The 22,181-nt window shown below is 37.1% G+C and overlaps 1 protein-coding gene across 1 annotated transcript; it reads right to left on the reverse strand.

Annotated features, from left to right (window-relative positions):
* Positions 1–13,655: 13,655 nt before the first annotated feature.
* Positions 13,656–15,864, reverse strand: LOC120351898. Its single transcript, XM_039430673.1, has 2 exons — positions 15,456–15,864; positions 13,656–13,743 (listed from the first exon to the last, which is right to left on the reverse strand). The coding sequence occupies exons 1-2, from the start codon at positions 15,846–15,848 to the stop codon at positions 13,732–13,734; spliced, it is 405 nt and encodes a 134-aa protein (XP_039286607.1). The 5' UTR covers positions 15,849–15,864; the 3' UTR covers positions 13,656–13,731.
* Positions 15,865–22,181: the final 6,317 nt, after the last annotated feature.

The raw sequence follows: 22,181 nt of genomic DNA on the forward strand, positions 1-22,181 counted from the left end.
AAAAATCTGGTGTGGCGCACTCACACAACTTTCCTTGCCATTATGAAAATTGATCACCTGATGCTAGTGTTCACGTGCATCTCAAGTACACTTTTAAACAAAGACCTGAGCCAGCTGGACAATAATGCTGGAGACATACTAGGTCTACTATCTCTTCATAGTGAATCATTAGTAGATACATAATGTGGAAACTGGGAAGCTTTTTTACGACTTTATCCCCCCTCCCCCAGCATCAATCCTATGTACCCCCCACCTCCCCAGAAGAAGAAGAAGATAATGATGATGCTCTCTCTCTCTCACACCCTCTCTCTCTCTATGTTATGCTCTATTTCATTTATAGATAGTCATGCCCAATTATATTTAGTCATGCCCAATTACATTTAGTCACAGTCTATTTGATGATTTATAGCAGAGAGAGATGTGTGTGAGAGAGAGAGAGAGAGAGAGAGAGAGAGAGAGAGAGAGAGAGAGAGAGAGAGAGAGAGAGAGAGAGAGAGAGGCATTTTACTGCCAGCAGATTTAAGTGGAATGAAGTTCCTACTGTCAGATTTAACTGAAACATCTTTGTCCAACTGTCACATTTAAGTGCAATGAACATCTTACTGTCAGATTTAACTAAAACATCTTTGTGTAAGACACAGATTCAAGTGAAACTCTCAGATTTTCACTGAACCTCTATTTGTTAATTGTTTCCTCAATCATAACTAATGCATAGAATGAACTAGTATATCCAAATACACACACATTAGTTTTGGATTAGACATATATCAGTGGGGGAAACTCTCTACAGAGTGATCTATGATCTTTTACATTTTTTATCAGCAATGTCATATAAGCATTTCCAGAGATCATTAGAATTATTAACAATAGTTAATGATTCATCATTATTTGAACAACCATAATGCAAATGTCCAGTTTCTAGTATATCGAGTAATTCAAAAATTTCAGATAAAATTGAAAGTGTAGATTTTCTGTTTTTGTTAATGCAAGATCGCTCACCTCATCACCTGTTGAAAATTCAATATTCTTTGCAATTAGATCAAATTCATTGAATGAAATTGACATCAAGAGACGAGATAGTTTCTAGAACTTTGAAAAGCTATAACAATCAACCATATTTTCCAGTTGAGTGTATGTACAGGTAAAACGTGATAAGAAACTATTTGAATGAACTTGTATCTGCACACTATACTACACACTTCTATAAATAGAATTGAGCTTCAACACATGTGAGATCTTTACAGCTCGACTAACAAAGCGTTACTGAACTATTGAACCTAGACATTGCAGGTACAATGGAAATGAAGACAATCGAGTATACACTAGAAATTTATTTACACAATTCACTACAATTGTTCAACACTTCCTCTTCAATTTTTATTAGTTTACTCACAGACAGTTTATGTGGTCTGTAATAGCAGAGATAATCATGTATATCGTTCAAATTCACTGTGTTTAAGAAAATGTCTTTTAGTTGTTTCACCAGATGATGATTTTCATGAGTTGAATGTTTAATTGCAATTTCACAAGCATCATATCAATCAAGACACTGTTCTAACCTCATTTCCAATTCACTATCAGCTTGCATCCACTTGCATGGGTCCATGATGAGTGAATGAAGAAACTATACATATGTCGGTACTAATATAGAGAAATTAAATGGCTTCTGTCCATTTCCACCAATACAACATACACGAGTGCTATGATATCTCAGTGCTTGCATACAATAAACACATTGAATTTCTTGTCCATTATAGAAAAAGCCATATCTTGCAAAGTTTTTCTTTTCTGTATTTAAATAAAATTCACATTTTCTCATGCTAAGCATTCTATTGTTTTCGCACATGAAATTTGGAGACAAGTTCATATTTTTCATTATCAATGAATTATAATGATGCGCTGCTTAGAGGGCACATCGACCAGTTGGATTTTGATGGTGAATTTCACAGACATTATACCACCATGAACTAGTGAAGTAGTTGAAATTTGGTTCCTCAATTTCATCCGGTAATCAACATACGTTTTTGTGTTACCTTCCAAGAAACTTAGCTTTCTCTGTACATTTTGTGTAGATTTTATCATATCCTTCAAGATAAGATATCAATAATTCATCTGTATAAATAAAATGACCATCTTCCCAGCGTATTTTGTAATAATTGTTCTCTGCCCATCTCACTTGCTTATGCAATTTAGCATTCAATTCTGACTTTGCAAATGGAGACTTGAAATGCAACACAACAAAGCTATTCACCTGATCTACAATTCCGATTTCTTTCACAATAATTTGATTAGAATTTCCCTTGAACCAATGCATGTCGACTGTTGCGAATTTTTTACAGGAGAGAGTTTCTTCCTTCTGTTCGATGATGAGGTCTGTTTTGTCCTCCTCCTCCTCCTCCATCGTCCTTCTTTGTCCTCCATTCTCCTCCTCCTTTTTCCTCCTTTGTCCTACGTTCTCCTTCTCCTCCTCTTGTGGTTTAGATGTACTACATCTTGAGTGATAGGAGATGAAGTCATCCTTGGTATCAAGATCACACTGTGTCCCAATAGGCCGCGTTTTCTTCTCAGAATTAGAAGACATTATAGGTGTACTACATCTTGAGTCATACTAGATGCTGTCTTCCTCGTCATCAAGATCACACTGTATCCCGATTGTTCTGAACAAAGCTCAGGCTAGAGCTACCAGAGGACTGTAATTTACTATTCAAATAATCAAATACAAACAAGGGACAAAATTTAATCTTCAATTTGAGCCAGGTTATTTGTACAGTTAAACTCTGCATTAATGAACAATAAAAAAGAGCAGAAACTCACCAGATTTATTCCAATCTTGACTACTTGCCCTTTGAAGCCTTTATTAGGTGTTTTGGTCAGGTTCAGGGTGGGATGAAATCTGGGAAAAGACAGGTTTTCGCTTCCGGGCTGCCTTTTCGCGTTCAACTTGCAGGCCATACACTCGTGTTTCAAACAAAGCTCAAACTGGATTCTTTATAAATTCAAATCCGATTCAAATTAATTCAATTCAATACTATTTACGCTGTTATATTCATAATTCACACACACGACACTCAAACAATTATTAAAGAAATTTCTGATCGAAATTACATGACAAAATACAAATTTGGTCTTGCACAACAACGGGGACGAGACAAGACATACTGGGGCTTTAACATCGACAAGGCCAAAAACAGCTGGACGGTCTGTGCTGGCGCAAACACAAGCCTGCTATTGGCAGAACTGCAGTCTGGGATTTTGGCACTACAGTTCGAATTCTCTGGCCAGACCATACCCCCGCCTCTGAAAAACTATTTTTCAGCCAAGTTACAAAAACTGAAAAAACCACAGAAAGGAAAAAATCCAGACATGCCAAAAAGAACAAAAACACCAAAACCAAAAAACAATACAAAGAAAAAATGCAACAAGCACAACAACTATTGAGTTGGGAGTGGATATAATTTTGTGACTGGTCTTTTATAAATACCAGTTTTAAGGCGAACACTCGCCACTCGAACCTCGCCATCACTTCCCGGAAACACTTGTTCAATGACACCCAGTAGCCACTGCAATGGAGGTGTGTTTGGTTGGTCTACTACCACAACCGTTCCCACACTGATAGAAGTGGGTGATTTCAACCATTTTTTACAACTTTAAAGTTTGTGCAGGTACTCTCTTCTCCATCGGTTCCAGAACGATTGAATGAGTTGACTGATCAATTCATACCTGGTGAGATGATTCACAGGGACACTGTCCACGTCCCGCATGGGAAACGATTTCAACGGTGTTAGAGTCAAAAGGTGCGCTGGGGTTAAAGCCAGCAGTTCACACGGATCCTCACTCAGTACACACAGTGGGCGGGAATTCAGGACACCTTCAATCTGCACCAATACAGTGTTCAGTTCCTCATAGGTGAGAAGTTGATTGCCAATTACTCGGAACAGATGCAACTTTACAGATTTGACATTTGCCTCCCACAGACCTCCAAAATGCGGTGAACCAGGGGGAATGAATTTCCAATCAATTTTGTGTTCGGCGAGTTGACTAGTCAATGTGGTTTGAAACTCGGACGAGTTCAAAAGTTGAGATATTTTTCGCAACTGTTCCTTGGCACCTACAAATTAGTACCACAATCGGAATACATCACACGACAGGGTCCACGATGTGACAAAAAACGACGAAACGCAGCTAAAAACATGGGCGTTGATAGATCCAATACCAACTCAATATGTACCGCCTTTGTTGCCATACTCACAAACAGACAAATGTAGGCTTTCAAAACACAAGGATTATGACGTCTCGTCATAGTAATACGCAGAGGACCAGCGAAATCCACACCACAATTTTCAAATGGTTTGCATTTCGACACTCGACAAGCAGGCAGGTCACCCATTTTTGGAATAATTGCATTATTACTAGGTCTAACACGGAAACAACGATTACACTTAAAGACACAAATACGAATAATAGAGCGAGCAGACAGTATCCAGAATTTCTGTCTGATCAAGGACAACAATAACAAAGGTCCAGCATGACAATTCTTCTTGTGATGATAATCAATCAACATCGATACGAAAGTGTCGGATTTTGGTAAGATCATCTGATGACAAGTCTCAAATTCCAGTCCAGCATGAGACAAACGACCGCCGACGTGAATCACACCTCTATCAATGAATGGAGACAGGCGACGTAGGCGCATAGAACAATCCTCTCCCTTCTCTAATTGCACAAATTCAGATGAAAAATGTATCTTCTGTACCACTTTACATAGATACCTCTCAGCAACATCGAAATCTGATTCTTCTGATTGGGGTAAGATCCGTAAGAATTTGAGAACAAGAATTACAATTCTCAAAAGATGACCATAATCCGAACAACGACCAATCAATGAATATACTGCATTGCTGTTACAATCAGGAGATTTTGTGACTGTCAACACTGACGGTTTTTTCGCCTCCGGTGGATCCACTATCTTTTCCATTTCAGTTCGGACGGGCCAATCGAATTCGTCCTCTGCTATCCATGATGGACCTGAGAGCCACAACGGGAAGTTCACAAGCTCAACTGGTGATAAACCTCTAGACAAACAGTCAGCGGGATTTTCAATTCCGGCAACATGCATCCACTCCTGTATACAAGAATCCTGAATTTTTGCGACGCGATTACCAACAAAAGTTTGCCATTTCGCGGATAGAGCATTAATCCAACACAAGGTGACTGTAGAATCAGAGAGTGCGACAATACGAGACAAATGACAACGTTCACTAATAATAGTGACTACTGAATTCATGAGTTCTGCCAACAAGAGTGCCGCACACAACTCCAAACGAGGTATTGAAACAACTTCAGATGGTGTTACCTTGGACTTTGAACACAATAATACAACTCTTGGCTCCTCGCTCTCCTTCTGCGACTTCACATAGATAACTGCACCATAACCAGACAATGATGCATCAAAAAAATCAATCAAACTGATGTAAGAATCCTGAAACAAACCAACGTGACGTGGAACAGCAAATTTCAACAATGGAGGCAACTTTTTTTGACAATTCTCCCAAAGAGTGCAGATAGACTCAGGCAGCTTCTCGTCCCAATCCACTCCTAATTTCCACAGTTTCTGGACAAGACATTTTAGAAATAATGTAAACGGTGACAAGAGACCAAGTGGATCATAGATACAAGCCATCACTGACAGAATAGAAGGCTTAGTAGCGACGACCTCACCACTCTTGACTGAAAACTGAAACAGATCAGTACTAGGTTGCCAATTCAATCCCAAGATAGCCAAGGAGTTGTCTGCTTCGAAATCCTTGTATGAAAACGATTTCTCTTCCTCCGAGAATTTCTCCAACATTGATGGTTAATTTGAAGTCCACTTTGTGAGCGAGAGACCTCCTCCCTCAAACAGCTGCTTGGACTGACGATACAGCTCCGCGGCCTCTGACTCTGTGGCGACAGATGTGACTAAGTCGTCCATGAACATGTCTCTTGGTATTCTCGCCTTGGCTGCTGGAAAACGATTTCCATCCTCCTCTACAAGCTGGTGGATGGTGCGAAGCGCCAAATATGGAGAGCTTGAAACACCAAAAACAACACAATTGAGCTGATAAATTTCGATCGGATCCTCCCGCGAAAATCTCCACAATACATGCTGATGATGACGGCAGGAATCCTCCACTAATATCTGTCGATACATTTGTTTAATGTTGGCAGTTAGTGCGATTGGGAACAAACAAAAATTAACTAACGAAAGAAAAATGTCAGTCTGCAATTTGGGACCAGCATGAAGAACCTGGTTCAATGACAAACCAGATGATGTTCTGGAACCAGCATCAAATACAATTCGGATGGGCGTGGTAGTGCTGCTTGCTTTCACAATGGTGTGATGCGGTATGTAGTAACCACCTTGGTCTGTCTGATCTGCTACAAACGACATGTGACCCTGACGTAGGTAATCGATTAATATTTCATGATATGAAATATGAGTATTGCTGTCAAGCTCTAGTCGTCTCTCCAAAGTCAGCAGTCTGCGTTTGGCGACAGCATACGAATCTCCCAAGCTGCTGGGCGGCTCCGCAAATGACAAGGCAACAACAAAACGACCATAATTCACACGATGTACAGACTTCCGATAATTTACCTCACACTCCAGCTCTTCCAGTTTCAGTTGACAGCTTGGTGCAGGGCACGATTCCAACTCCCAAAAACGTTCCACAAAACTATCCAACAATGGACTACTAACGAATGGACTACAGATGGCTGTAAAACAATTTGACACATTCGTTGTTGAAGTGAGAATCGGCGCTCTCCCCATCAGAATGTGACCAAAGACACTATTAACAGTCATCAATTCGTGCGATTCACCTGTACTAGGACTCCCACATAGCAAGTGAGGTACTAACTCCGCACCAATGATGCCATCTATTCTACTAGGAAGGTAGAATTTGTCGTCAGCCAGTGTGAGATTTTCAATATGATGAAGTTTGGATCTGTCGATTTCACAAGAAGGCAACTTGTCGATGATTTTATCTACCACTGTGGCATCCATCGAAAACTTGATGGTAGGATCCAACTTCGACTGAATCAACACACAAGTACGACCTCGAACTTCACTAGTACCACCACCGAATCCACGAACAACGGTTTTCATGGGCTGGAATGGTAGTCTCAAACGCCGACACAATTTGGCTGAAACAAAATGACACTGACTCCCGGTGTCAACCAAGAAACGAACATCACAAAGCTGATCATTACAATCTCGAACATGTGCAGTGACGGTCGACAACACAATGGTCGAATTTTCTACATTGTTGGATGTAGAACAACAACTAATAGGTGATGTGCCACCTGCCTTGGAGTTCGACGAGGACGCAACACCTTCATTGGAACTTGATCTGAAAAAGTGCAATAAAGAATGATGAGATTCTCGACATTGAGCACACTGAGTTTTACTACGACAATCTCTACTCAAATGATCCACATCAAGACAACGAAAACAACAAAACTTTCCTTTAATCAAACAATAACGATCCCAAGGAGTCATTTTCAAGAAACTTGCACAATCTACTAACCGATAACCCGGTTTTGAGCACTTCAGACAATTGGGATTTTTACTAGATGCATCGTTAGATGAATCATTAGATTGAACCACAAACACCTTTGATTTATTATCCTTTTTGTGCCTCATATTAAACGATTCAGTCTGTTTCTCATCAGAAGGAAGAGTCTTAATTTGCTTTTCAATGAATTTGACATAATCGGTATAAGTTGGCATAGCCTTGTCACGGACGGCCGATTCAAAATTTCTACGAGAACTTGGATCCAGCAATCTCAAGCCATGATAGAGGAATATCGAGTCTGACAAATCAGTGAGTCGCAATCTCTTCACTGCATTGATTGAACTGCAAAACCCATCCAAAATCGCAATACAACCTGCCTTTGATTCTGATTTTATTGGACAAAATTCAAAAATTTGTTTGAAATATGCATTGACTTGCGCCTGTGGATCATTATAGCGGGTCAATAATGCCTGCCAAATTATTTGATAATTGTTAGCCAATGGTGGCAAATGATGACAAATATTTGCTGCTTGTCCAGTAAGTCTACTTACAAGATATTGGACCTTCTGCTGATCGTTCAAACTCTTGTTGTCATGTACCAATGCCTTAAATAGTTCATAAAACACCGACCATTGAGTCTGGTTCCCATCAAATTTCGGAAGGTTGATTTTAGGCAGCACCGACTCGGACACGACCAGCTGTGCACTAGCTGCTGTAGCTGCCAAAGATTGAGCAATAGCATCAGTCGCCTCTTTCTGTTTGAGAGTGTTAGCCGCTACTTCAATATACTGAAACAGATCTAGGTGTGAGTCGTTGAATGCTACAACATGACCTTTATTCAACTCAAGTTCCAACTCATTAACCACTAATTCTGTCTTTTCATAATCCGAAATGGTCTGAGACACCCGAGGATACAAGATTGAAAATTGCTCAGCAACTTTTGGATCAGAGACATTTTTAGACAGTTCATAAATTCTTTGCAATCTGGCATACAATTGTTCCAGTTTAGCGCGATGCACCCTGATTTGTTTCTGTAATTTTTCCTCCATGTTGAACTCATACACAAAACAATTCAGCCCCGACAATACAAACAACAGACAATAAAACAAGAATGAGTTCAAAACTAGATGAAAGGAAGAATCACAACTAGTAAGTTATCAAAGTTAAACTTTGATTATCAATTCACAAGATAAGTTACTGCTGAAGACAAAACTATATGATTAGATAATGTTCTTCCAACAACTCACAAACAAACGATAACTTGTTGAATTGAACAAACAAAATCATGCTGGTGATTAACCTTCACTAACATGTATAAAAAAAATGGACAATACAAATTCCAACAAACAAACAAATTCCTGAGAAAAGAGCACAATGCGCATAGTTTCAGGAAATTACAATTTCAACTGAAATAAATCTAATTTCAGACAAATACAAATTGACAAGAAACCTTGCTCTAGAACAAGGCTACAACAAACTTAAGTTGAGCATAGATCAGACCATTCTCAACATGCCAACATTGGACAAATATGAAACTGCTCAAATCCAATGTGTGTGAATTAATCAACAAATTACAAATTTAAATTCATCCCGGCCTGGCAGGATCAAGAAATGTTCTGAACAAAGCTCAGGCTAGAGCTACCAGAGGACTGTAATTTACTATTCAAATAATCAAATACAAACAAGGGGCAAAATTTAATCTTCAATTTGAGCCAGGTTATTTGTACAGTTAAACTCTGCATTAATGAACAATAAAAAAGAGCAAAAACTCACCAGATTTATTCCAATCTTGACAACTTGCCCTTTGAAGCCTTTATTAGGTGTCTTGGTCAGGTTCAGGGTGGGATGAAATCGGGGAAAAGACAGGTTTTTGCTTCCGGGCTGCCTTTTTGCGTTCAACTTGCAGGCCATACACTGTGTTTCGAACAAAGCTCAAACTGGATTCTTTATAAATTCAAATCCGATTCAAATTAATTCAATTCAATACTATTTACGCTGTTATATTCATAATTCACACACACGACACTCAAACAATTATTTACAAGAAATTTCTGATCGAAATTACATGACAAAATACAAATTCGGTCTTGCACAACAACGGGGACGGGACAAGACAGACTGGGGCTTTAACATCGACAAGGCCAAAAACAGCTGGACGGTCTGCGCTGGCACAAACACAAGCCTGCTATTGGCAGAACTGCAGTCTGGGATTTTGGCGCTACAGTTCGAATTCTCTGGCCAGACCACCGATAGAGCATGTTTTCTTCTCAGAATTAGAAGACATTGTAGATGTTAACCGATCAAAGCTAAAACCCCAAATGAGTAAAATTTGAAAAATGCAATACTTATATAGTTTGTGCTCTATCGAGAAATTACTGAACTTCCTTCACCATGGAAGTAAGAGGAGTGTACTCCATGATACGATCACTGATTAAAATGCAATAAGCGGAAGTATTTGGAGGGTTAGCTTCCTCAAATTCCATATCTATTCTAATATCTGTGGAGGATTTCAAATGAGAAGATTGATGTGAACAGTCAATCACAATCAGGGGTGTTTTAGTACAAAATGTGTTAGAATCAATCTCTGTTCCAAGCTCACTATTGATACTATGGTTATGGTACGCTGGCGCAAAATCCAAAAACATATGGTACATCAATTGTTGTTTACCAAGGAGGTTTTCATAAGGAAAATAGTCAGAGTTCAAGTAGACCTTTGCATTCTGAAGACTACAACTACCAAATTTCGAGATTGATTTATTAATTTTATTCTTACAATCTGTCCGAAACGCTAAAACAAAATACTTTGATGTGTTGAAATGGGATGCAGTTTTTACTGCCCAAGAATGAACAGTGCTATTTTGTAAATTTGGTGATTCTGAAATCTCCCAATGACGAAAGCTCAGCTTCAGCGGTGTATCAGCATCGAGCAATCTCAAAAATTTCAACCTCACATGATCTTCTAAAGTAATATAGGGAATTTTCCATTGAAGCTTCGTTATTTTTACATTAATGTTTGTTGCTTCTGTAGACTCGATGGAATTGAGATCTGTTGGTGATCTTAATAATACAAGTTCTTGTTTGAAGTTTTAAATTATTCTTTGAAAGTCTTCAATTAATGGTAAAACTAATTTAAGAGGTACACAGAATGTAAACTTATTATCTTTCAGTGTATATCCTGCTCTGTCAAACCCAGCCAAGTGATATGTGTTTTTATCAAACATATTTTTCACTAGTATAGCTTTAATTGTTGATGTTAATCCAATTAGTCTTGATTTAGAAATTTGTTGTCCAGCCAATTCATATCGAATTTCATCAAAGAGATTTCCAATGAGGTTACTGGATAATATATACTTAGCTTCTATCAGATCATCCCCAGCCTTCGCACCTGGTTTTGTACACTTCACCTCCCCCTCAATAAATATAAATGATTTGCATGGAAGGCTGTACTGATCCATAGAAGCCACATGGATGCGAGCTTCATCTGAGGGTTTAATTTCTTGACCCAAATATACTGTATGAGTATGGAACTGAAATTTGGTAATATCATTATAGAACTCGAGTTGAGATTCAACATGAAGAGTTTCACTAATTGCTGCACCGTACATGACGCCAATCTACTATAAATCCCAACTTTTTCAATATTCTCGCACTTTTCGGAGATATAGCATGTAGCTTTTTAGGTGTTGACTCTATCACGTTCGAGTCTCTAATGAGCTTCTGTGAGCAAATGCTAGTGTGAGGTTTGAAAACGAGAAATCCCATTTCAAGTTCTTTGTTTTTTACAAATGTGAACTCTAATTGTAATTATATCTCCCCAGAAATCAATAAACGATCCTTCTTGATCGGTTACCTTTAAATTAATGCTTTGAATTCTATGTGTGTTTAAAGGCATATAGATTATTGGATTAGGGGTTTCATTTATTAAATACCTACTAGGTACTCTAGGTGAAAACTCGTATATAATATGTTTCTGTTTGCCATTAGAGTAACTCCCACAGGCTATATTGCACTCAACTACAATAGAGTCAATATTTGTTATGCTAACTAAATGCTGAGAATAATACCATTTATTCGGTTGTAATATAACATTATCAAAACCAAGCATTTTTCCTATTGAAGTAGATGATGTAAAGTCAATAGGCTAATCAGAACAAATTTCGAGCTTCATAGTATCCGTGTTAGCTCTTATATTAAGTTTCTTCTTGTCACTATTCGATTTAGTCTTTAAAGCTAATATAATGTCATCAACTTCATACGCACCCATATCAAGATCAATCAATTTATCACCATATTTGAAGGTAGAATTTTTACCTTTTATAACATTTGCAATGCTATTGTTAGTACAGAAATTAATCAATCCAATTTCCCATTCTTTATTTTTATCCAAATTGAGAGTTTCTTGCAAATGTTCAAAGAAGTCACTTGATCTAGATCGTAATGTAATAACAACCATCTTATATGTTTCCGCCACAAATACTGGATTACAACTGGATCACAAAAAACAAGAGCATAAGGTGTCCACATATATCTGTATGTAATGGTTGCATGTACTCAACATTGTAAAAAATATTCACACCTGTTTCTTTTTTCAATATTCATTCAATTCATAAGGTGGTTGTAAATTACCAATTGGATCAAAATAGTAAACATTTGATCCCCGTTTCTTATAACCAAACCAGTGTGTACCATGTCCAGATTGACTGTCTAAATTAACAATACAATTCTCATTTTTTAGAATTTTCTAAATGTCCCCTGCAGTACCCGCTCTACCTTTGACAATTTTGCTAGCTGAACTCAAGATTCCTCCCCCTCGTTTCCTACGAGATAACTTTCTTCTACATACCATTTTTCATTACCTTTCAAGTCAATAGTTGAACATCGACTGAGGTTAATTAATCAAACACTTAACCTTAATCGAGAGACAAAGAAATTGTCTCACTATGTGCTTTATATATTACTACAAAGTTTGTATGTTTTAATCAATGGGGAATTTTGGGAAAATTACAATTTTCTATCATCAACTGTCTTATAAACACACTTGTTAAGTATGTTGTAAGTTTTGTAGAAATTGCAAAGAATTGAACGTTTATCAATCATAAATTTATACCAATGTCTTGGACTAACATCGAGAGAAGCATCTGATGAATTGACACATGATTTGATATAAGATAATGTATGATTTGTTACTAGCAGAAATTCCTGCATCATTTGAGGTGTTTCCAAATCTTATTTTGTACATTTTGTATAGATTCTAATATTCTCTTACTATCATTTTGCATTGAATCACATTTTTTCAAAGCAATATGGAAAAGTAATAGCATATTCACACAACATATTATAAAGAGAAGAACAAATACTATTCTCCATATGATTATCTTCATTGCACAACTTCTCCCTTCAAGTGTTGTGAGCATACTGATAAAAATAGATTGCAATATCTATAGTGAGTGTGTAGCGCTAACAGATGGGAGAGAATGCTGCAACAAGGTTGAGACCAACATGTGGTGCATGCGCGGCGTGCGCGCAGCAGCAGCTATAAAATAGCTTCTCTTGTGACCATACACTCATTGACTGCACAGTGACAAGAGGATCTATTCTTGCGTGAACAGTGTACTATTCTACATCTTCTACTTCTACATTCATTGCCTGCTCAGTTACAAGAGGATCTATTCTTGTGTGAACAGTGTACTATTCTACATCTTCTTTGACACAACAAACAGGTGAGAATTGAAAACAATTTTTACAAAAACAATATTACAATTTATTATTATTATTATTCACTACAATATTTACATCACATACTACTTGTAAAGCATCCCACTGCGACATGCTATGACAATAAGATTGTTAAATTTTAACAATCTTAATGTCACTCCATGTGGCAGTGACATGCTTCACCACTATTGCTAATTTTTTACAGTTGTTATTGGATTTAACAACTTTTGTTGGAGTAATTGTGGAAGAAAATCTCTGAGGTAGATATACCTCAGAGATTTTCTTTGTAGAAGAGATTTTTATTTTTAATATAATTTGTCTACCATGATGATTTGTTTCTTCACGCGCGGAGATGACATTGTGTGGAATGTCTTCTGCCAACTCGCGGAAAGGCATCCATGGTTTTGGTGATGGCCGATTGATGAGTGAAACAAAATCATCATCCTCCCCTCATCATCATCCCTCAAGCGGGGTGCTGAAAACAAACAAAGAATAATACTATGGCATAGAATTAGATATAATAACAAGTAAACATGATTCTATAATCAGTTGTGATTTGACAAGCTGCAAGTAAAGTGCAAAAATGTTATCTCAGGATCAGATTTTCATGTACGAACGATTGAGGTTATTAACATTTGATAATCATTAGAAATTTGAATCAACTCTGTTGTCACCTCAAAATATGGCTAAACAGGGTTTTAAATTTGTGCGAGCACCTGACGTTGTTCAATGTGTGTTTTGTTCAGTATATTTAGAAAATTGGTTGTCAACAGACGATCCTAGTAAGGAACATGAGCAATGCAGTCCAAATTGTGGATGGCGCAAACAAGATAATATTTCATGCGAAGAGGAGAATTTAGATAATAATATTCTACGACATTATGAAGAACGAGTTTTAACTTTCCATCGTCCAGAACCACTCAAGCTCTCGGTATTTATTAATAGAGCAAACTATTTTGCAATAAATGGGTATTTTTTACACGAGAAATCATATCTGCAATGTGTATATTGCAAATATATTATTGAAAATCCTTATGAAAAAGTGATACATGTTCTGTTTTGTATATATAAAAAGATGAGCTATAATGGAAAAGAAAAGACAAATGTTGAAGAAGAAGCTGTGGGAAAACAAGCTGGATATTGTACAATATGTACTCTGTTGTAGAAGTAATTCCTAATCAGAATCAAGATATTATTGATTTGTTAGGAATAAGTGCATTGTAGTATTAATTTATCAGGAAAGAAGTAAGTTCTGAAAAGATCATGATTAGAAAAATAAAGTAAAAATTGTATCATACTTACATGCGATGAATGATGTGATGTGCTGTACTGTCTCTCTGGTTACACTCCAACTCTCAGACTTGTTCTTCACACGTCTTTCCTCAACGTGTTAATTTTAAATTCAATACTTACAAGCAGAATCTAACAGAGGATGAGTTTCAGCAAGCTGTGAGAGATTTGATATTTTTTTATCTTTGAATGCACCTTGCTGTACATGTCAGAATGCTTTTGTATGTCAAGGGTGTGCTAAGCGGGAAATATTGTAAAGAATTATTATAATGAATCATTATAATATTCATGAATTCAAAATATACATCTTATTCAATTCTTAACTGAACTCTAATCATTTAATATCACATTGTGAATGCATGTAATAGGAAGAGATCTATTGGAAATTAGTTTTCCTCAGTAAAGTGAGAAATTTATCAGATAGTAGCATGCTTTCAACCTAATCACTTCAAATAATTATATTTCTTGATTTCATAAAACAACATAGAAGTTGCTCAATTCAAATGAACATATCAATTTCAATGTAATCATCATATTCATGAGTTGAAATATACATCTTATTTAATTTTTAACTGAACTCTAAAGTAGAATATTAATAGTTTCATTTCCTATATCACAATTCGTTACTAAGAAATAATTCTTGTTTGAAATTGACTTTCAAATCTAATCAGAATCATAAATTTCTCACAATAAATTGAACTCTAATCATTTAATATCACACAATGTGAATGCATGTAATATGAACAGATCTATTGGAAACTAGTTTTTCTCAGTAAAGTGAGAAATTTATCAGATAGTAGCAAGCTTTCAACAAATTAATGACAACATATAATAGTTTTATAAAGATTTAAAATTATCTGTTCACATTACAAGTTAATAATATTTGAAATAACTAACATTTGAGGGTACAAAGATGGTCTCCTCATCCTCCTCATCCAGAAAGTGCAGCTTTCTCTTCCCCTGTTGCTGCTGCTGTTGTTGCTTGTTGGAGATCATGGTGAGCGGTACACGCCTCGGTGCCCACTCCGGATGAGATGTGGATGATGGTGGACTGTCTGGTACGATTATTTCCTCACTGCTCAAGTCCCTCTCCACAAAGATACCACGGCTCTTCAGTGGTGACTTGTCGCTGTCGGGTGTAGCAGCAGCAGTGGTAGTGGTGGTTGGAAGCTTCTTCTTCTGCTGTGCAGCTCGCGCTGCCCAGTAAGATGGGAAGGAAGTGCTTTGTTGAGGAGAAGGAGTGTCTGGTAGTATGTAGTCCTGATGTGCAGATGATGATGATGAGTTCATGATGACAATATATGTAAAGTGAAAACTCGTTCTTCATAATGTCGTAGAATATTATTATCTAAATTCTCCTCTTCGCATGAGATATTATCTTGTTTGCGCCATCCACAATTTGGACTGCATTGCTCATGTTCCTTACTAGGATCGTCTGTTGACAACCAATTTTCTAAATATACTGAACAAAACACACATTGAACAACGTCAGGTGCTCGCACAAATTTAAAACCCTGTTTAGCCATATTTTGAGGTGACAACAGAGTTGATTCTAATTTCCAATGATTATCAAATGTTAACCCTGCATTACTCGCGCGGGCATTGGTTACAGTAATACTCGCGTGGGGTTATATAGACCCCACTTTGTTTTTTACCTAAAAAGTAACATAAAAACAATCTCTTTCACATTTAAACAATATTCAGTGATAATTTATCATACTTGGTACTTAATGGCATATTTAAAAGCTATATATATAACTTATATACAGAGTGTTTCAGCAGGAATGTGCAATACTTCTCAGGCTGATTCCTTACACCCAGTACAGAAAAAAGTTCTATAAGACTTACCCCAAAAAATTCTTTGATACAGGGATAACAATGACAGAAAGTTGACATTTTTTATAAGATTTTCAATTTTCTGATCTTTTAGAGGCTCTAAGTGGGTACAAAAATAGAAGTATTGCACATTCATCCTGAAATACCCTATTTATACATATGTAACAGCTTTACATACAGGTTCTATACTACTATATGAGTTGGATTCAAGAAATAACAAAGTCAGTTGTACAAATTCAAATATATATATTATAAAGAAGAAACACAATTACTAAGGTTGAATAATACAGATCAAGGTTAATTTTTGCAGATCTTACACAAGAATCAGTTTATTGGTTATCCAAACAATCTCCACAAACAACTTGCATGTGCTCTTTACACAACAGTTTGTAACATTTCTCACACGAGTTTCGAGTTTTTCTGTCCCGGCTACGAGGACAGATATCACATCTTCCTTTGGCTAATCTTTGTCTAGGGGCTGGAGGATCTTCTTGAGTAGGCAAAAACTTTTTGATTTGTGTTCGGAGTTCCTTTGGAAGGTTCATCATTTGGGCTCTTTCTTCCATAAAAGGTTTGACAAGGCTGATCCCAAGCTCTTGTAAGAACTTCCTTCGAACGATTTGCTCTTCAAACCTTTTATTTGATGCAACAATGACTTGTGCATTTATTCCGGCGGTATTTAGTAAACAGAAGAATATTACCATAGACCATCGGCGGGTTTTTCTGGATACCGAATACAAGACTGATAACTGGTCAGTGGTATCGACCCCACCTTTTGTGCTGTTGTAGAACGTTATAATTTCTGGCTTTCTTTTATCCCCTGTGTCTGGATCAATAGTAGGTGAATCATGCATTGACGACAACAGAATCACATTTTTATTTTTTTTTGCAGAGTAACTTACTAAAGTAATATTATTATCATCAAAGCCAAATATACTTGAACACACTGCTTTGTTTACAATGAACTCAGGTGGTATTTCTGCCTTGTTCTTACGTAGGGTTCCAACCAAAGTTAATTTTTTGTCTAGCATTTCTATGGCTAATGGTACACTAGTGTACCAATTATCAGTTGTTAGATTTCGTCCAGTGTTTTCAATTGGCTTTATGAGTCTCAATGTAACATCCTTCGCTGAGTTGTATACCTGAAATGGACCTTCAGGCTGTTTACCTGCATAAATTTCTAAATTATACGTATAGGCCATTTTAGCGTCAACAAGAGAAAATAATTTCAGGCCATACTTGGCGGGCTTGTTTTTGATAAATTGCCAAAAAGGGCATTTGCCCCTAAAAGCTTCAAGCTTCTCATCTAATGTCATCAAGTGCCCAGGAGAATAATACTTTTGGAAATTTTCCACAAGCTGGCTAAACATTTCTCTAACAGGAGCTAGCCGGTCAAACTCTTTTCTCTCATCTCTAGTCAATATGTTATCAAACCTTATAGCTAACAGCAGAAATGTAAAACGGGACAGGTTCATAACGCAACGGAAAAGTTCAAGTCCTAATCCATCAGTTTCCCACAAATCCTTCAAGGTCACATGTGAGGATTTCTTGACTCCAGCTAAATATAGCAAACCTATCACAGCTTTTATCTCAGATAGGGTCGTTTCTTTTGCATCCCGCTCCCTACTATAATTTGGTTGAAGCTGACGAATTTTTATATTGGTACATTCAACAATCTGCTGTAAAACGTCATCAGTGAAAAACAACCTCCAGCTTTGAATAGGTGTAGTAGCTTGTTTACCTGCTGCTGTCTTCACACCGGGGGCATGTATGGCTGGAACAATGTTCCGTGACCTGACACGAACAGCTTGAGGTGGTGGTTGGTCCATCCACAATGTGTGCCCGTTTTTTCCAATAAAAAAACGTACTGGAATGTCATCTGTGTCCATTTCATCACCAGAATTGTCTGTCATTTCTTCAGCACTTTGTTCACTCTCACTATTTTCATGATTGTCCTCAATGCTAACCTCATCAATGTCTTCTACTTCAGAAGTAGCACCGCCAACTTCCTCGTCATCAAGTTCATTGAGAATGTTGTTCACAAAAGTATCAGAACCAGTAGCTGTAGTGGCTAAATTATCAGCCATATTTGAACTGGGATATATTATACAAGAATGTTCAATAACAAAGCCTTATAACAGAAAAGAAATTGAATGAACTATAAAAAATAAAGGGACCCTTAACACTCGCGCGGGGTTGTATAGGACCCCAAGCTAAATATGCTCTTATTACAACTAAACGGCAGCAGACAGCACACTGGCGACTAGGTGACCTTCAACTGGACGAAGAAACACTAAGCTATTGGAACTGCTAGACCAGTAGTGCCAACTAGCCCGCCAGGCCAAACAAAAATTCCCGGCTGGGGTCATATTTACCCCGCGCGAGTAATGCAGGGTAATAACCTCAATCGTTCGTATATGAAAATCTGATCCTGAGATAACATTTTTGCACTTTACTTGCAGCTTGTCAAATCACAACTGATTATAGAATCATGTTTACTTGTTTTTATATCTAATTCTATGCCATAGTATTATTCTTTGTTTGTTTTCAGCACCCCGCTTGTAGCAGAGATGGACCACACCAGAGAATGCAGGGTCAGAGGCGTGAGTTCACGTGCAATTCGCCATCGCATTTCCTTCGAAAACATAGCACCTTACATTGAAAATGTACTTGAAAACTCAAAAGCTTGTGTTTTTGAGATAATAAGAGAACATGCTGCACGTTTCGAAGGAAATGTGAAATGGTTCTTAGTATCAAATGTATTATTGTATAAGATGGTAGTTTTAGCATCAGAGGAATCCGAAGCTATTTCATCCATTGTGAATCTGCATAGCAACTTGGCCATAGGCTTGAATGTCTTGGAGAGCTGTGACAAATTGAACAAACATTTCATGTTAGCGGTTAGGAATTAGGTTAATTTTAAGTTTGTTTGATAACTTTGTTTGATTTGGTAGTGGGTGGGTGTTGAAGAAGATTGACTCACTTGATGTAAATGTGATTAGATATAATTCAATATACACAAGCAGTTATATTCAAACACCCCAGTTCTTCAACAATAAGAAATGTGTTATCAATGTCAAAAATCTTTCTGATAAAAAGTGTTTTCTGTGGAGTGTTCTAGCCTATTTTCACCAGAAACCAAATAACAGACACTTAACAGTGAAATATTTGAGCAAATTTGCTCACAGGTTGAACACTCACGGAGTTAATTTCCCAACCACCGATCATGACATAAAGAAATTTGAAATTCTTAATACAGACATCGCAATTCATGTTATCGTGTATGACAACAAAAAGTTTTTCCCCTATTGAACAAGCATATTCCGTACACGTAAATACCAAATCAATCTTTTAATGTTGTAAGGTGATGCAGGAAAAACACATTTTTGTTTAATTAACACTGCGAACGGGAAAAATGGATTGTCGCATCTTCTTTCTCACCTTTCAAAAGCTAAAGCACAAGTAGATGTTTGTAATTTCTGTTTTCACAGAGCTTTGTTTGAAGTTCCAGTCTCAGAGAACTTCGAACCCAAAACGGGGTGACAATCAAATTTAAAAAACTTGGTTCCACTTTAAAGAAAAAGTATACAATCTACACAGATTTGGAAACATTTGTTGTGAATATGCATGGTAACAAATCTGATTGTGAGGATATACCTATCACCAGAAGTTACACCAAGAAAACGGCGCATCATATTCTGTGTGGGTATTGTTTTGTCATAATTGATGTGAATGGAGATATCGCGTATGGCCCAGTACTCTATAGATCGAGTAATATCAATGAAAAGATCATGGAGAAATTTCTCAAGGAAATAATCAAACTGGGTGATTTATTGAGTGCGGATATGGAATGCGAAATTCCAATGGAGCATTTAAGTGAGTGTCAGCAACGCGAATTTCAAAATGCTGATAAGTGCAGCCTTTGCAATGAAGTTTTTACCGAAACAGACACAAAGGTACGCCATCATGAACATGAAAATGGAAAGTTTTTGTGTGCTGCTCATTTCTCATGTGATCAAAATACTCAAACTGACAATACAGTTAGCTGTTACTTCCATAATTTTGGCAGATTTGACAGCAATTTTATTCTAAAAGCTCTCAGAAAATGTAAAAAAGAAATTTCCTGTATTGCCAATACATCAGAAAGATTTTTGACATTGACAGTGGGATATATCCTTTCAGTGTTTTCAGATCCATATAAATTTATGAATGAATCCTTGGAAGTATTAGTGCACAACTTGGAAGGTAGTACAGATATGGAATTGAAGTTCAAACATCTGTTTTCAGTATTTAATGACCCCGATCTCGAACATAGGCAACTCTTGTTAAAAAAAGGAGTATATCCCCATTCGTACATATATATCTTGCCCTGAAAAATTCGCAGAGACTTCTCTCCCCCCGATAGAATGTTTTTATAATGATCTTAATGATACACCCCTCTCCCCCAAAGAATATGAGCATGCACAAAGAGTGTTCTCAACATTCAAGTTGAAATATCTTGGTGAGTATCATGATTTCTATCTGTGCCTAGACGTCATGCTATTAGTTGAGGTTTTCGAAGAAATGAGGTCAACGCTTTTTAGCTCATACGGCCTCAATGTGACTCATTTTCTTTCGCTTGCTCATTACACTTGGAATTGTATGTTAAAGTTCACCTGGGTTGAACTCCAATTGATTAGTGATCCCGATATACATCTAATGTTTGAATCAGGAATGTACTGTGGTGTTTCGTTTATTGGCAAGCATTATTGCGAAGCCAATAACAGTCACATCCCTGACACATACGATCCCACAAAACCAAGTAACTATTCGCTTTATATAGATTGTAATTCTTTGTATGCCCACTCTATGAATCAATTCTCACCTTATGGAAACTTCAAGTTCCTCTCAGAGGAAGAAATCCATGCTCTTGACTTTACAAATTTGGAGAGTGAATCAGATACTGGGTATGTTATTGAATGTGATCTCAAGTACCCCAAGGAGTTACATGATATGCATGCCAATTTCCCTCTCGCTCCACTTCATCAAATTCCTCCTAGCAAATTGTTCTCCAAGTACCAAACCAATGAGAACGGTCAAACTCTGACTAAAAAACTCATGAACACACTTTTTGATCAAGAGAGGTACATTGTTCATTACATGAATTTGAAGCTGTACCTTCAACTCAGATTGCAATTAACAAAAGTACATTGCGTCATCAGCTTTTCCCAATCGCATTGGTTGAAAGAACTACATTGAGTTCAATACCTGTTATGGGCAAGCTGCAAAAAATAAATTTGAAGTCTCATTTTTCAAGCAGATAAGTAATCTCTGTTTTGGAAAATCGATTCAGGGAAATTGGCTACAATTTGATGTTCAAATTATCACAGACACCAAGCGTCTAGATAAGTACATTTCAAATCCCCTATGTAAATGCTGGCAGATAATAAGTTCGGATATGATTGCAGTTTTCTTGCATAAGCTGGAACTGAAAATGAATAAGCCCATCTATTCAGGTTTCTGCATCCTAGATTTGAGTAAACTACACATGTATGATTTTTTCTACTGTAAATTGCAAAAAATCATACTATGGCAACACATCCAGCTTTGTATGACTGATGCAGATAGCTTCCTCTTATCGTTGGAGACACCTGACATCTACCAATTGATAAGAGATAATCTGGAACTGTTTGACACTTCAAATTACCTGGCTGAGCATGAATGCTTCTCCAATGAGAGGAATAAAGTTGTAGGGAAATTTAAGGATGAGGCAGGTTCGATTCCTATAAAATCTTTTGTGGGATTACT

Source organism: Nilaparvata lugens, chromosome 6 (genome assembly GCF_014356525.2).
Source record: "Nilaparvata lugens isolate BPH chromosome 6, ASM1435652v1, whole genome shotgun sequence".
Lineage (NCBI taxonomy): Eukaryota > Metazoa > Arthropoda > Insecta > Hemiptera > Delphacidae > Nilaparvata > Nilaparvata lugens.

Bases quoted from the DNA above. Each gene is read 5' to 3' on its own strand.
- LOC120351898 (XM_039430673.1), bottom strand. From the start codon at position 15,848: ATGAACTCATCATCATCATCTGCACATCAGGACTACATACTACCAGAC.